Source organism: Delphinus delphis, chromosome 17 (assembly GCF_949987515.2).
Source record: "Delphinus delphis chromosome 17, mDelDel1.2, whole genome shotgun sequence".
In the NCBI taxonomy this organism is placed as follows: domain Eukaryota; kingdom Metazoa; phylum Chordata; class Mammalia; order Artiodactyla; family Delphinidae; genus Delphinus; species Delphinus delphis.
The window spans coordinates 7,986,530-8,002,718 of NC_082699.1; the positions used below are offsets into that span (position 1 = coordinate 7,986,530).

A 16,189-nucleotide genomic window follows, 5' to 3' on the forward strand; every position below is an offset into this window, starting at 1 on the left:
TCGAGATGCATAGAGAGGTTCCATAACTGTTCATGTACTTCTCAGCCGCTGTGCTATTGAGTTTGGTGGTTTTGCCATGCATGCTTTCGGCTGTAGTGTCAGAAGCTGCTGAAATTTGTCGAGCCGTTTCCCTCCTGGAGTTCTGAGGTTCTAGTCTTATTTCTTACTCGGTCACATTGCTTACTTTTCTTGAGTCTACATATGTTCATTTAGAAACATGGGTCCTAACTACCTTGCAGGATTTCTGTGAGAAATAAATACGGTATTGCATATGAAAAGTGGTCGGTTATTTCATACATCGTGAGAGTTATGTTGGTGTTGGTTATTAGGCTGTATTTGAGATAAACACGGAGATACGCTTGAAATCTTGGTCTTCATGTGCCCCCTCCCCTAACTTACTGTCTAAAACCTCTTAGCTTAGTTCAAAGTGGAGTCTGTTTTGTTTTGTTTTGCTTTTCTTAAAATAAGAGCTGTCGGGTGTGCAGTATCCTATTGCCAGTCAACAGAAAAGAACAGAGAGGGACGTCCCTGCACGCTCATTGGTGCAGGGACCGGACAGCTCCTTGGCTTCCTCATGCTTTCTATCAGCTCTTTCTAGAAAGGAAGAGAATTGAAGTGTGGCACTCCCATGACATTGTCTCTTCCTTCCTCATCATCACAAAGGCTTAAGACACACAGAAGGGAAAACTAACGGAATAAGTGGGGTTCTTTTCTGCTGTGTTGTACCGTTCAAGCCTTCTGGCTGTTCAGGACTCCTGGGCAAGCGAAGTAGCCCATCGGAAATTGGCCACGCAACCTTTATGCGCTTCTGTTATGACATCTGTAATGTAAGATCAGTGCTTCCATACCCTTCCTGGGCTTTGACAAATGAAAATGAATGGTAAATAAATACGAGAATCGTGGTTTTTCATGTTAGTATATATTATACCATGCAAACAAGTCATGATACCGGTATTTACTTGAGGTCCTTTTTTAGGTGCAAAAACTCCAGGCTATTCTAAAGCCAATGATGTTGAGACGTCTCAAAGAGGACGTGGAAAAGAACTTGGCCCCCAAGGAAGAAACGATCATCGAAGTCGAGCTAACAAACATTCAGAAGAAATATTACCGAGCCATCCTTGAGAAGAATTTTACGTTTCTTTCCAAAGGTGGTGGTCAAGCTAACGTACCCAACCTTTTAAACACTATGATGGAATTACGGAAGTGCTGCAATCATCCCTACCTTATTAACGGTAAGCTGCCCGCCTGGCACCTTGTTTCAGTAATTGTCCAAACCCCAGAAATCCTTTTCTCCCTCCAGACTGATGATGTTACGGTTCATAATCATCCCAGTGTGGGCTTCATCATCTTCCTATTCTTCACAAAGCCTCCTTCTCTGTAGCCGAGGGTGCAGATCTGTTGTCCCCACCGATCCCTGAAGCAGGACCTCCACTCGCCTTTCCTGTGTCTGCATCTCACCCCTTGAAGGGAGGTGTTGCTGCTTGGTGGCTAGAAGTCATCAAACATGGTAACAGTTAAAGAGAAATTAGCCCCTGATTGAGGTTTCCCTGCTCTGTATGTGTGTGTGTTTAGGTCAGAGAAGTTAAAGAGCAGCTTTGGGGTGAGAGGCAGCTGTCAGCTGTCTCAAGACTTTGATGGGAGAAAAGTTCTTGCAGTCTTGAGGCCTCTAGCATCCTTTGTCTAAGAGTGAGAGGTTATCTCGAGTGTTGATAATAGTTGGTTCCTGGTGCTGACGGATGCTTCATGGTCTTCCTGTTTTCTTAACTAAATTGATAGTGTTATGAACTGATATGAGTAAAAACCTGTATCGTACCCATCCAAAAATCATTAGAGGAACAAAGCTTTCATGCCTATGATGTGTAAGATACTCTGGGGAATACAAGAACCTTCAGTTGGTGAGGGATTGAGATTAGGAAAGCTGTTAGAAAGCGATGGCATTGAGACAAGGATTTTGCCCGTCAGGGTTAGAAAAAGAAAGGGCATTTAGGCTGATGTAATCACATGAACAAAGAGAAGGAGGCAAGAGAACAAAGGGGGAACCTGCCCGAAGTATAAAGGACGCGTAAGAAACGGTGGGACAGTGAACCTTAGACACAGTGGGACCTTGTGGGAAGCCCAGATGCTAGCTCGTGGAATTTGGGTGAAGCTTGGAAATGATTAGAGATGTGATTCAGGATTGATCTGGCAACACGGTATGAAATGGACGGGAGAAGGGAACGACATACAAGCAGAGAGCCCCGCTAGGAGGCGACTGCTGTAGTCCAGGCCGGAGTTAATACGGGTTAAAGAAAAGTGATGGCCAGCTAAATCAGGGTGCTTGTGTGCAATTGTAATTGGCCAGCAATTCAGTTAGGTTCCTTTCCAGGGGAGAAGGAACAAAGCCAGGTTTGTCATTATCACACTCCATGAGGTCCAAGCACAGCTAAATTAAAGAGTTCCTCGTCTCTCCCTGTTGCGTAGCTACACACGTACCGACCACCTCACATCCAGAAGTTGCAGTTACTAAACGACAGAGTAGTCCCCACCTGGGACTGTCTCGACGCAGCACACGAGGTCGTGGCTGTGGTGTGACATCAGTGGATGTCTTGTTCAAACTTTGCGCTCGTAGCTTGGTCTTTAAAGAGAGTATCACGTGTGATCATTGCCTCTTTAATGCTGCCAGCCTGCTAATTGCCATGTGTTTAAGAGCCTGTGAGGCCACTGTGGCGAGTGTCACCAGCCTGGTTCTGAGCTGGGGAGATGAGGTTGGGGCTGAAGGTGGTTGATGGTATGAGTAAAACTCTGGTGCATGGACACACGCACGTGAGAGAGACACACACACACGTTTTCATTTAATGTCTGTAAAAATAAAAAATAAAAAAATGAGGCACGGTAGCTTCCAAGGGGAAAGAAAAGGCACTAACAAAAGCTGAAATGCTGTAGCAGGACGTGTGGGAAAGGAATGTCTCCCCAGTGGCTGGTAGAAATCCGCCCTAGTCCCATCAGTTTACCTTGTCGGTTTACACGCTAATCACGTGCCTTGAGCACTCTGAAGGGGGCAGCCCACCCCAAACCACGGCCCAGAGGTCCCCTCCCTGGCTGACGGCTCTCCGGGGTCATCCTGTGTCACTCCCTGTTGGCAGAGGTCCTGAGGACTTCCCAGGTGTGGATCCGTGGCTGTTGTTCTGATCGGTCACACCTCGAGGTCAGCTTTTCTGTCCTGACAGCAAGTTACAAGGTATCTGTTAAGCAGGCATCCTTACATGCCTTCGCGTTGGGAAATGATAGTAAAAAAAAATACACACATGGACGCACCGGGTGCTACAGCTGCCCAGATGACCTATGTAAAGGTTGTGTTTCAGAGGTTGACCCAGGGCCAGGACTGTCTGTTCTCATCCACAACCTGGAGAAGGAAGGACAGAAGTACTGACCCAATGCCAGCTCCACGCTCATTTATCGAGCAGTTACAGGAGGCTTTCAGTTTTGAAAATTAAACTGACATTTGGATTGGTTGTGAAAGAGCAAAGCAGCCCCGGTCAAATGAAAGTTCAGTTCAACAAAGCACAACATTTCTGTGATCGTGGACAAGAGAAGCAACTGTTTGTGTAGGTTGAGAGCGATAACATCAGCAAAGCGGAAAAAACATTAGAAGTGATTGTAGAACACAAACTGTACATAAATGAGAAATGTTTCTAATATGTACTGAGACTTTTAAGAGCATCGAACAGTGTTAGGCGACCATAATAAACGCTTGGTAAGTGTTGCTAGTTGTTTTTCTTGCTAAAAGTTGAGCAGGTAACTGTATGTTGCCGTATGTGAGAGTGAAAATGATGTTGAAGACTTGGTAGGGGCCCCGATGTTTCAGGGCGACTTACGCATCCTCTGTTGGTGGTGGGGCGAGGACGGTGGAGAGCCGTGGGCAGAAAGAAGACAAGACTGAGCTCACGTGATGGAATGAATTTCAGAGAGAAAATGGTAATCTGCAAAAGAAAATAGTTTCTTGGGCTTCCCTGGTGGCTCAGTGGTTAAGAATCTGCCTGCCAATGCAGGGGACACGGGTTCGAGCCCTGGATCGGGAAGATCCCACATGCCACGGAGCAACTAAGCCCGTGGGCCACAACTACTGAGCCCGCGAGCCACAACTACTGAAGCCCGCGCGCCTAGAGCCCGTGCTCCGCAACGAGAGAAGCCACCGCAATGAGAAGCCCGCGCACCGCAACGAGAGTAGCCCCTGCTCGCTGCTGCTGGAGAAAGCCAGCACGCAGCAATGAAGACCCATAAATAAATAAATTAAATAAATAAGTAAAATTTAAAAAGAAAAGAATTTCTTGTTTGTTTGCGGCTAATATGGCCAGGTGACATTGCAGCTCCTGCCCTCACAGTGACCATCTGTTTAAGGAAACAGACTTCCACACTTCTTCAAGTTATCTCTGACACACACACACACACACACACACACACACTTTTAAATGTAAATGCAGGACTTTAGGGCAGTGCCAACGGTGTATTTGGGCTTATCATAACCTATTTCCAGTTAATTTTCTGATTTGATATTTACAAATCTAGCATCAAGGTAAATCTTTAACTGGTGAACTTGCAAATTCGGCCTTGTAATGACTCAGAAGGGAGGTGCTGCCTTCCTCCCCAGCTCCTTCCCTGCCCTCTTGTCTTCAGCTCTTCTGGGCATCATACAGTGCAACAGGAACCACATAGGAAATATGTCTGCTGATACGATATTTCTAAATGAAGTGTTCTTAGTTAGTGTCCACTGGCTGCCACTCTAAGAACCTAAATTCACAGCAAAGAGCTGAATTGATTAATTCAGGAGGAACTTCTGTCAGATAAGAAAAAGTGTATTTTAATTCTGGCTACTTTTGATGACATGAGAAATCATTGGTAATATTGAAAAAACAGGAAAGTTATTTTTGTCATATAAATAAATTTAAAATGAAAAAATTAAATTTACTAATTAGACTGAACTTATATTTTCAAATTTTTTACTAAAATAACTCAAACATGTTTATTTTGTCAAAACGATTGTTTCATTTTTAAAAGCTATTCACCGACCATTAGCTTAAGCTAAAATGCTGTATTTTGATTATGGACTGTAATCCTAATATGAGCAAAAAATAACTGCCCAGATATTATGAGTGAAATCTATTTCTGACTTGCAGAGCTTTTAGTATATTATCCAACAAGAAAAAACTTTTTGAAAAGACCTAATGTAATATATGGATGTAAATCTGTTTCTCCTGTCTCCTGAGGGCCTTCTTGTCCTGAATCCAGAACCTAGATTTCTAAATTTCTTGCCTTGAAAAACATTATTCAACTTTACACAAGAGTATTTATTTAAGAATATTCTTTATTCAAGAATATTCCTGCCGGTTCTCTTAAACAGCATTTTGGTTTTTACCTTTTCCTAGTAAAACCTTTGCCATTTGTTTCACTTAGATTAACATCCTGAACATTAGCGTTTTATTCATGTGGAAGGGGGAGGGAGAGACAGCAGTTTGGACCCAGCCGGCATTTTCTGCCAGGCCCTTCCTGAGAAGTAGCGATGCACTTTGCGCGGACCTCAGTGCCCGGTCCAGGCATTAGTGACTTTAATCTGGTCTCAGTAAGATCCTTTGTTGATTAATAATGAACAAGCTGTGTTTCAGTGTGTGACCGTGTCATGACTTAACTTGCCCAAGTGCCCTGAAAACGGGAATGGAGGGCACTTCTGCCCCACCCACTGCTGTGTGCCACCGTTCTGTCCTCACGGCTCTGGTGGCCCAGCTCACGTGACCTTTACACCCCGTGAGGGTCCCGTATCCCCATCCTGTGCATAGTTCGTTCACGTTTAAAACCAGTGGTAAGAAGAGTAGTTTAAAGTTCCTGGTACGGTTTAAGGCTGAGGACAAATCCCATTAGATGGTTTTGTTTGTATTTTCCAAAGGATAGGTGACCACCCCTCTGTCCCCAGGGGAGAGGGGCTGGCTGAGCACAGCTGCCGGCCCTGATTGACCCCCCCGCCGGCCAGCGCGGCCGAACCCCTGCCGCCTAATTCTAGTTAAGCCACCTAAGCGGCTGCAGGCAGCTCAGCCTGCTGCTCCCTGAGCCAGCACGTCTGGGGTCAGGGGAGGAGGTGGAAGGGCTTCCATCCCTGGGAAGGTGCCTCTCTCTCCAGGCTTCTCTCTGATGCAGCCAGGTCTTGGAGCAAAGCAGAGGTCTCTTGTGGGGCGATGAGAAAAAGAGGGTTAGGTATAGAAGTCTTTCATGAAACAGAGGTCAGTTTTTGTTTTTTTAAAGCTTTGGATAATTCAGGGTAGAATTTTTGTACCTTAGGAACTCACCAGTTGAGAATGAACGTGGAGGGAGCTGCAGAGACCGCAGTAAAGATATGCTCAGGCACCCTGAGAAATCCCTAAAATGACCCTGGAAAATGGGCTTCCTGTTGTCGCAGCCCTTTTGGCTGTACTAATGTGCAGTTGGATACACAGACGTCTGCCCTTGCACCGTAACTGTTAGAACCCTGTTCCCTTGTCTCTTCGTTTCAGAACAGATTCTGTTATTTGTGTTTATATTCAGCTAGTAAACAGTTCTTCCTTTCTTTAGCATTTTAGGTTCCAGGTTTTCTGTAGGTATCTGGCCCTTGGCTTGTTTCTGCCACTTCTGGCGTGACAGTCTGTTGTTGAAATTCAGTTTCTACAGACAGCAAACATTTGTTTGTTGGAAAATGTGGGTTTTTTTCCCCCCCACAAACGCCTAAATGTGCTGCGCTTAAAACTTTGATCCCTTCTGTACTTCCACGGTTCTGTGTAGACCCTCCTTGGAGCCCGTGGACGGATGTGTGTTCATAAACACGCGTGCGGCCTCCCGGCCCTTACAGTTTGCAGTGGGTTTCGAAAGCAGGTTCACCGTTCTTACTACTAAAAACAGTATTCCACACCGTAACAGAATATTACAGCGTTCCCATTATGCTCTCCAATCTCTGCAGGTGCTGAAGAGAAGATTTTGGAAGAGTTTAAAGAAACACACAATGCCGACTCTCCAGATTTTCAGCTCCAGGCGATGATCCAGGCTGCTGGGAAGCTCGTGCTGATTGACAAGCTGCTGCCGAAGCTGAAGGCCGGCGGCCACAGGGTGCTCATCTTCTCCCAGATGGTGCGCTGCCTGGACATCCTGGAAGACTACCTCATTCAGAGACGGTGAGGGCCGCGCACCGGGCTGGCGAGCTGGGGTCAGAAGACGGGGCTCCACGCGCTTTGCCTCCAAGTGGCGTCGGGGGGGAGTTGTTTTTTTTTTATATATAATTTTTTTGGCTACACGGCACGGCATGCGGGATCTTAGCCCCCTGACCAGGGATCAAACCCGTGCCCCCTGCAGTGGAAGCTCGGCGTCTTAACCACTGGACCGCCAGGGAAGTCCCTTGAAGTGGCGTTTATAGTAAAGGGGATGGAGTAGGGGACATGTGTCACACCTCTTTTTAAAAGCTGTAGATGGGCATGACGGCTATTCCATGCGACACGTGCTTTTGTGGGCAGTTCTGCTTTCCACTTCTTTCCTTTGGCTAGGCGAGAATAGTTCTTACCGAAAATTGAAATTGTTTGTTGTTTCACTGTTGGAGGTGTCAGCCCTTTTCAGACACTGGAGAGGAAGCAGCAGGAACTTTAATCTTTGGGGCATTCGACCAGTTGTATGAAAAACTACAACAACACCTATTTGCTCTGAAATTATTTCTGATAAATAATGCCATCCTGTTAATATATATCCCATATTATAGTACTTGCTTTGAAACACCAAAAAAGGAAAAGCGTATTTTGGGCGTTCGTCAGGCCTCCTTGTTAACACTGACATTTTCTAGGTACCCGTACGAAAGGATTGACGGCCGGGTCAGAGGGAACCTCCGCCAGGCAGCTATCGACAGGTTCTCCAAACCTGACTCTGATAGGTTTGTTTTCCTCCTGTGTACAAGGGCAGGAGGTTTAGGCATTAATCTTACTGCTGCTGATACCTGCATCATCTTTGATTCCGACTGGAATCCCCAAAATGATCTCCAGGTAAACATGCAAGAAAATCTCCCCGATGCCTCCCTCTCCCACTTTTGAAAGTCATTCTGCTATGTCAGACCAATAAATTAAAATCGTGTAGTCGCTCAGGCAGTGTCCCGTGATTGGGGCAAATGAACCAACTAGTAATCAATTTATTAATAATGTGACAGTAATTTCTTAGTGTGTTAACCCTCTTCTGTTAAACTGCACCCCTGTTTATTGGAACAGATGCTCTTATAACTGACAGTCGAATCTTTTCTTTCTTTGGTAGCCATTCATTTCCTTTTTCTTCCAGGCTCAGGCTAGATGTCACAGAATAGGACAGAGCAAATCTGTGAAAATCTACAGGCTGATTACAAGGAATTCTTACGAGAGGGAGATGTTCGACAAAGCTAGCTTGAAGCTCGGTCTGGATAAAGCTGTCCTGCAGTCCATGAGCGGAAGAGAAAACGCTCCCAACGGGGTAAAGCACGCTGCCCACACCGTGCATTCACTCTCGCTCCATTATTTAGCTTATACTGAGAAATTTTCCGGCATCTGATTATCTTTTGGCCTCGATATTTTAAGCATATCTTGTCACACTTTCCTTTCTTGTCACTAGGGTTTACCCTCTTTGAGAAAGGTGAATCATTTGTTCAGTCTACAGACAATTCTAAAAATATTTCTCTAAAACAGGTACAGCAGCTTTCCAAGAAAGAAATAGAGGATCTTCTCCGGAAAGGGGCCTATGGTGCCCTCATGGATGAGGAGGACGAAGGGTCTAAATTCTGCGAAGAAGATATCGACCAGATTCTCCTCCGGCGAACCCACACCATCACCATCGAGTCTGAGGGAAAGGGTTCCACGTTTGCTAAGGTGCGGATCGATCCCGAGCGGCGGGTGTTCTGCGGCAGCGGCACGGAGTTCGTGTCACGCGCTCCCGGGAAGCACACGTGATGTCTGCTTTATGTTGCACGTCACGAGATTAGTGATTAACTCCCGCTCGACGGGGCCCCCGATGCACGAAGCACTCGTTGTGTTTTGGGTTCTCTTCTCTGTACCGGGCCTCGGGGTCACTCTCACCTTGTCCCGGCCCCGCTTCCCGCCTCGCCAGGCTCGTCCTTTACCTGTGTTCCGGCCCCGCCCTCTCTGCTTCTTGAGCCTCTGCTCTGTCACCCTCTCCCTGCTTTCCTGTGATCCTGACCCCTGACAGCCTTCAGACCAGTCAGCTCACCCCTATCTGAAGAAGACCCCGTCTGCTTTCCGCTCTGGCCACAAGCCCGCAGCTCTTCTTTCGCAGCGAAGAGCCACGCACGCGTTATCTACGCAGCTCTCTCCCCTGCCTCCCTTTCTGCTAATTTCCCACCTGCCAGCTTCCACCCCTCCCTCACCTCTCCACTCCATCCCCTCCGCCCAGGACCCCTTCTGAGGCTTCCCCCATCCACACCCAGGCCCAATGCCACGCTTTCATTTTTAACAACTCTATTGAAATGGAATTTACTTACCGCAAAATTCCCCTACTTTAAGTGTACCGTTGAGTGCATTTCTCGTATTCACAGACTCGTACAAGTATCCCCACATCTAAGTTTAGAACGTCTCCATCACCCCAGTAACAGTCCCCCCACCCCGCCTCCCGTCCCCTCCCCCTCGGAGTCCTGGCAACCCTTCAACTGCTTTCTGTCTCTCGAGGTTTGCCTACTCCGGACGTTTCATATACGTGGAATCATACAACGTGTGGTCTTCTGTGCCTGGCCTCGCTCACTCAGCATGTCTTTGAGGTTCATCCGTGTTGCAGCACGCGTCAGACATTCCTTTTTGTTGCTGAACAATATCCCATTCTATGGTTATACCTCGTTTACCACTTGATAATGGACATTGACTGTTGATCCATTCACTAGCCGATAATGAAATTTGGATTGTTTCCGTTCTCTGGTTATTATGAATACTGTTGTTACAGACATCTGTGAACAAGTTTTTTGTGGACATATGTTTTCATTTCTCTCGCATATATACTGGGAATGGCATTACTGGGTCGTATGTTAACTCTGTGTTTAATCCTTTGAGGAACTGCCAGACTGTTCTCTAAAGTGACTGTGCCATTTTCCCTTCCTACTAGCAGTGTTTAGGGTTCGAATCTCTCTGCATCCTCACCAGCGCTTTTCGTTGGCTGACTTTTTGACTACCGTCCTGTTACTGGGTGTGAAGTGGTAGCCCACTCTGGTCCGATCTGCGTTTCTCTGCTACTGTTTAGCATCTGTTCATCGTCTTATTGGAGATATATATATATATATATATATATATATATATATAAAATCTTTGGCGAAATGTCTATTCAAATCTTTTGAACAACTCTGAACTCTTTTGAGGGAGTTGTCTTTTTTATTGAACTTTAAGAATTCCAGATAAAAGTTTCTCATCAGATAATACAATTTGCAAATATTTCCCCTAGTCTTTTCCTAATGGTGTTTAATTTTAAGAAGCCCACCCATTTTCTCTTTTATTGTTTGTGCTTTTGGTTCATTGTTTAACCTTAAGTCACAGAGATTTGCTCCTGTGTTTTCTTCTAAGAGTTTTATAGTTTTCACTCTTAACTTTATGTCTCTGATCCCTGTTGAGTGAATTTTTGTGTGTGATGTGAGACAGAGGTCCAGCTCCCTCCTTTTGCCTGTAGATATCCAGTTACTTCAGCTACTTCAGTTGTCCCAGCTACGCCAGTCTTGAAAGGCTCTCCTCCTCTGGGCTCTGTGACCCCACACCTTCTCGCTCACATCTTTCAGCCTCTTTTCAGGTTCTTTCCTCCATCCTCACAGGCACCTCAGATTCAGTAGGTACCAAAGCAGATTAATCATCCCTGTCCCTCCACCCTCTGTTTGCACGCGTATGCGTGTACACACACACACACGCCCCTGTTTTTTCACCTGAGCCACACCTTTCAGATGCCAGAGTTGGGTGCTGAGGTTTTCCTGGCTTCCTCGTCCTTCAGGCTTCACATCCACTCAGATTCCAACTCCTTTAATTTTACCTCTTAAAGACTGCCTTCTAGACTGTATCCTTTTCTTCATTTCTGCCGGTCTTCACTGTTCCTCCCTAAACTATGGCCGCAGCCTGTCCTCTTTGTTCTGCCCTCCCTGCTCCAGGACACCGCTGTGGTCCCTCTGGCAGGTGACTTTGGATATGGTCGCATACCTCTTGAGATTATTCCCATCTTCAAAGAGTTCCCCACTACCTCAGGATGGAGTTCAGACTCTGTTAACAGGACATGCAAGGCCCTGCTTGACCCGGCTTCTGCCTCCTCACCAGCTTGACCTTGGGCTACACTCCCCTGACCGCCCAAATCCCCAGCCGTATGACGTGATCACCTTTCTTCTCTGTGCCTTTGCACATGCCCCGCCCTGAACGTTTCCACATGCTTTCCTGTTCTGTGGGCTTTTAACACTCTGGTCCAGGCACCGTATTCTGGAGGGCCTGTTCTCTCCTCCCAGCAGTGCCCTCCCTGTACCCTCACCCAACCTGAGCCTGGTTAGGGCTCCTCTCTGTATATCGGCTACACCTGTACGTACCTTTGTTGCCTGTCATTTACTATGCTGTGCAGTCATCTTTTATTTTATCATCTTTTATCAACCCCTGGACAGTGAGCTGCCTGAGGGACAGTCCTTCATCCCAGTCCCATGGGCCACAGCCTCTGGCTCACGGTAGAAGGATGGGTCCATGTTCGAGTGAATGAATATGTGAAAACTGCTTTGCATTTTGCCACTGAGAAAAGCATCTCAAAGTAATGCATGCGTTTTTCCCTTTTAGGCCAGTTTTGTTGCATCTGGAAACAGGACAGATATTTCCTTGGATGATCCAAATTTCTGGCAAAAGTGGGCTAAGAAGGCGGAATTGGATATCGATGCCTTAAATGGGAGGGTGAGTGAGAGGCCCCTTCACAGTCTGCCTGATCTCCCCCAGGGGTTGCTTTTTCAGAAGTTTCCAATGTATCTGCTGTCTTTCAGAACAACCTGGTTATTGACACTCCAAGAGTGAGGAAGCAAACCAGGCTGTACAGTGCAGTGAAGGAGGATGAGCTGATGGAATTTTCAGACCTGGAGAGCGATTCTGAAGAGAAGCCCAGCACGAAGCCACGGCGGCCGCAGGACAGGTCCCAGGGCTATGCCAGGAGCGAGTGCTTCCGAGTAGAGAAGAACCTGCTTGTCTACGGGTGAGTCAGGCTCATGTGAGAGATGGACTTTCATTCGAAAAATAGTTAGAATTCCAGGTGGCGGAGGAAAACCCTATTTGTGTTTGGATTTCTGTGACTCCCCGTAGCAAATGCCTTTGACGCAACCCGGGCAGGCCTGGGGCCTCTTGGTTAAAGAGCTGAAAGCCGTGCAGATCCTCACGGATTCGAAGGGGGTTTGCCCCTTAAGGAATTGTGTCACATCCACATTGACTTGCTAATCATTAATAACTCAGAGCAAAGTCTCAGAATAACAACCTCTTTTCCTAGTGTACCTTCACATAAAGTTTACCACTATGGTAATCTTTCATTATTTTTCCATTATAAAAACTTGTTAAAGGCAATCGTCTCAACTTGTATAGCTCTTCCAAGTCATCTGCAACATAAATGGCGGTCATTTCAACTCTCTGAATGGGTCGTGTTTCTCCTCCTGGACCACAAGATCCACATCTGACCCATGTCTGACCCTGTGGCGCCCACACAGGGCTCTGAAAGGCAGGTGCTCGGCGTGCATCTGGATTCGTAAATACGCCTGCTCTGGCACGTGGCGGGACTGCCGGCGAATGCCGCTCAAGTGAAAAAGCTGCCGCCAAAACGGTATTTCTAGAGATCTGGCGACATCTGCTCTGTGATTTTTTTTCTTCCGATGGCTCATCATTAGTTTCAGAAGAAACACAAACATCCTGCCAACGTGGCAGACAGGGCTCCTACCTGGCCCTTGTCTGTCTCGTGGGTCCTTTCCGCGGGCACCCCGGGCTGCTGTTGGGACAGAGGCTTCTTCTCCTGCCGTGTGCGCTGCTCCCTCTGTTTCCACGTGCAGCCCTGCCCGCCCACCATCTCCTGCCCTTGACCTCTGAGCAGGCATCACCTCAGCACCTGCCCCAGAGGGTCTCCCTGCACTTGCTGTCACACTCGGCATGTCAGGTGATAGCCTCTCCTGCTGGAGCCCTGGTGAAGGGCTCCGCGAGGACCAGGGCTCCCTCTTCGTGTCCTCGGGGCAGAGTGCGGGGCCCGTAGGCACGGTGAGCGCTGGGTCAGTGGCTGCTTATGCAGTAAAGGAGGTTCCGCTGCAGCCGGTCCTGTGTCTCGGCAGCTGGGTCACCTCTCATCGTCATCTCTGCAAGCCGGGCATTCTTTCCTGGCCACCCCTAGCTACCGAGCCCTTTGCTGCTTCCCCTGCTTCCATGTTTCACCCTAATGATCAAAGTTGAGAATGTTGCTGCTCACTTTAGAGACGGAACATGAATAACTGCTGAAGCTGAGCAGTATGCTCAGGACATCTGTCTTTCAGTAACGCCCTTCCCGCCTCCCATGGGCATCAGGTGTGTTGGACACCTACCACCTGCAGGGCACTGCTAGGACAGGGCCGTGAGCAGGTGGTTACGGCGCCCCCCACCCCCACCCCGGGGGCAGGTGGGCAGGCAGGTGAACCAGCAGAAAGGGCAGTAAACTGGTAAAGCTGCACAGGTGCTCACATGCCAGTGGGGCAGAGGCACGTCCTCTCTAAGATGCAGCTTGGGGCTGTCTGCCCACTGTGGGGGGTGGGGAATCAAAGGAGGTGCGTGAATGGATATCATGAATTAGCTGGGGTAAGGGGGAGGGTGGGACGTCGTCGGGCAGGGAGGAGGAGACAGTTCCCAGCAGAAAGAGCCGTGTGTCCGAAGGCGATTTGAGGAACTGGGGAAACTTCTCTGAAGCTGGGAGGACCAGGCGGGGCAGAGGCGGGGCCGCAGGGCGAACTGTGCCCCTCGCGTGGAGGCTGGTTCCTGCCCTGAGCGCCTGGAACCCGGGGAGGGCACGCTTACGCAGCGTCAGCCTGTGCACTGCACGCGTAGGTCTGTCCACGGTCCTCTCTCCCCCCGTTTCACACAAGGACCTAGGAGCGCTCTTATACTTGGTACCTAGCACCCCTGTCTCAAAGGGAGACCTTTCATGGCCTCTGATTAATTATCAGGGCGTCCCTTGGAGGTGAATAGATGCAGCTGCACCTTTAGCCGCGTGCATCCCTGATTTGGGGGTAGTCATTCCCGTCACCTTCCGTCTCAAACGGTGGGTCAGCTTCATGCCCACGTGAAGTGGAGCGGGGGGTTTCCAGGTCTCAGCTGGGAAGGGCTGTGTCAGCCCCTGCCCGGCGGCGCAGTGAACACGCGGCCGGGTGGTAACGGCACCCTGGATTGCCTCACGATAACCTGATGTCATACGTCGCTAGTTTTGACCCAGGCTCTCCTAACACTGCCACCTGACCATGAAACCAAAGCCGCACGTCTAAACCCAGAGGCACCGTCTGCATGTGAATGTTTGCTTTGCAGCTGGGGGCGCTGGACAGACATCCTTTCCCATGGCCGCTACAAGCGTCCGCTCAGCGAGCAGGACGTGGAAACCATCTGCAGGACTATCCTCGTGTACTGCCTCAACCACTACCGGGGGGACGAGAACATCAAGAGCTTCATCTGGGATCTGATCACGCCCACGGCCGATGGCCAGACGCGAGCCCTGGTCAACCATTCCGGTGGGTCGGCGTCGCGCCTCGTGCGGTGGGGTCCCAGGGAGCTGTCGGGGACGCTCGAGACGTGTCCCAGACCCCGTGTGTCCCTGCCTTGCACGGAGATTCCTGACCCTGACGCCATAACCGGGGTCGTGGAGAGCTTCTGTTGCTATGGTTATCATGACTACTCTGCTTGTAGGTTTATCAGCCCCGGTGCCCAGGGGGCGGAAGGGCAAAAAGGTGAAAGCCCAGAGCTCGCATCCAGTGGTGCAGGACGCTGACTGGCTGGCCGGCTGCAACCCAGATGCCCTGTTCCAGGAGGACAGCTACAAGAAGCACCTGAAGCACCACTGCAACAAGTACGTCAGGGAGGGCGGTCGTGGGGAGCTGGCGACCCTGCTTCTTAAACATGCATGTGTTTAAGTAGATGTATATGCTAGATATATATCAGTGAGGCTATTATGTCATATTTACTGTGTTGGTACAACCTTACTGTTTTTCTTGAAACATGATGCCAAGTCACGTGGCAGCCTGCCTTCAGGCAACTGAGTTTTTTTTTGTTTTTTTGGGTGGTAAAAGATGCATGACACAGTTTTACTATTTTAACTATTTGCAAGTGAACAACTCACTGGGAATGATCATACTCAGATTGCTGTGTCCTCATCACCACTGTCTATACCCAAAATCTTTTTGTTGACCTTAATACGAACTCTGTACCTATTAAATGATTTCTCCCCCCTGAAGCCCCTGGCAACCACACCATTCTACCTTCTGTCTCTGTGAATTTGCCTATTCTAGGTACCTCATAAGTGAAATCGTATAATATTTGCCTTGCCGTATCTGGTTTATTTTACTTAGCCCAGTGTTTTCAGGGTTCATCCGTGTTGTAGCTTGTGCCAGATTTTCGTTCCTTTTTATGGCTGAGCCATATTCCGTTGTACGTATAGACCACATTTGTTCATCCACCCATCCATCCATCAGTGGGCACTTGGGTTGGCTGATACCTTTTGACTGTTGTGAATGATGCTGCTGTGGACGTTGGGGATAACTGAGTTTTCACCGACGTGTATTAGAGGATTATGGTTAACTTCATATGATCCCGCCTTCAACTGACTGCTTTCAGTCGAGCAACGGCGGAGCTCACGTGGTATTTTTTGCTTCATGATGCCTCAGTTACTGGGTCCTTTCTTCTTACCTCTGAGCTTAGAATCACATTCCTTATCTTTACTTCCAGAACCTGATTATATATAATTGAAGGATACTAGGTCTGAATTCCTTTCCTCGCTTGGAGCTCTGTGAGCTGCCGACACATGACACCAGCGTCCACATGTGTTGATTCCTTCCGTCCCCTGAGCGTGCATGTGCGGTATCCGGGCTCAGGCAGCGCTACCGCCGCACAGCTCTCCCCTTCCTGGCTTTGGGCGACCTGGGGCAAGCTCCTTGACCTCTCAAAGACCCACTTTCTGTATTCGTCAAATAGAGCTTAAATAAATG

General features: G+C 48.3%; 1 protein-coding gene across 3 annotated transcripts in view; it reads left to right on the forward strand.

The window, feature by feature from the left end:
- Positions 1 to 16,189, forward strand: part of CHD7 (chromodomain helicase DNA binding protein 7) — a 178,219-nt gene that overhangs the window by 142,603 nt on the left and 19,427 nt on the right. For all 3 annotated transcript variants that reach the window (XM_059994689.1, XM_059994690.1, XM_059994692.1), the window contains exons 15-23: positions 977 to 1,232; positions 6,959 to 7,169; positions 7,826 to 8,021; positions 8,308 to 8,475; positions 8,688 to 8,867; positions 11,790 to 11,900; positions 11,987 to 12,192; positions 14,520 to 14,719; positions 14,895 to 15,054. In XM_059994689.1, coding sequence (XP_059850672.1) covers positions 977 to 1,232; positions 6,959 to 7,169; positions 7,826 to 8,021; positions 8,308 to 8,475; positions 8,688 to 8,867; positions 11,790 to 11,900; positions 11,987 to 12,192; positions 14,520 to 14,719; positions 14,895 to 15,054 — 1,688 coding nt within the window. The remainder of the gene's footprint in view (positions 1 to 976; positions 1,233 to 6,958; positions 7,170 to 7,825; positions 8,022 to 8,307; positions 8,476 to 8,687; positions 8,868 to 11,789; positions 11,901 to 11,986; positions 12,193 to 14,519; positions 14,720 to 14,894; positions 15,055 to 16,189) is intronic.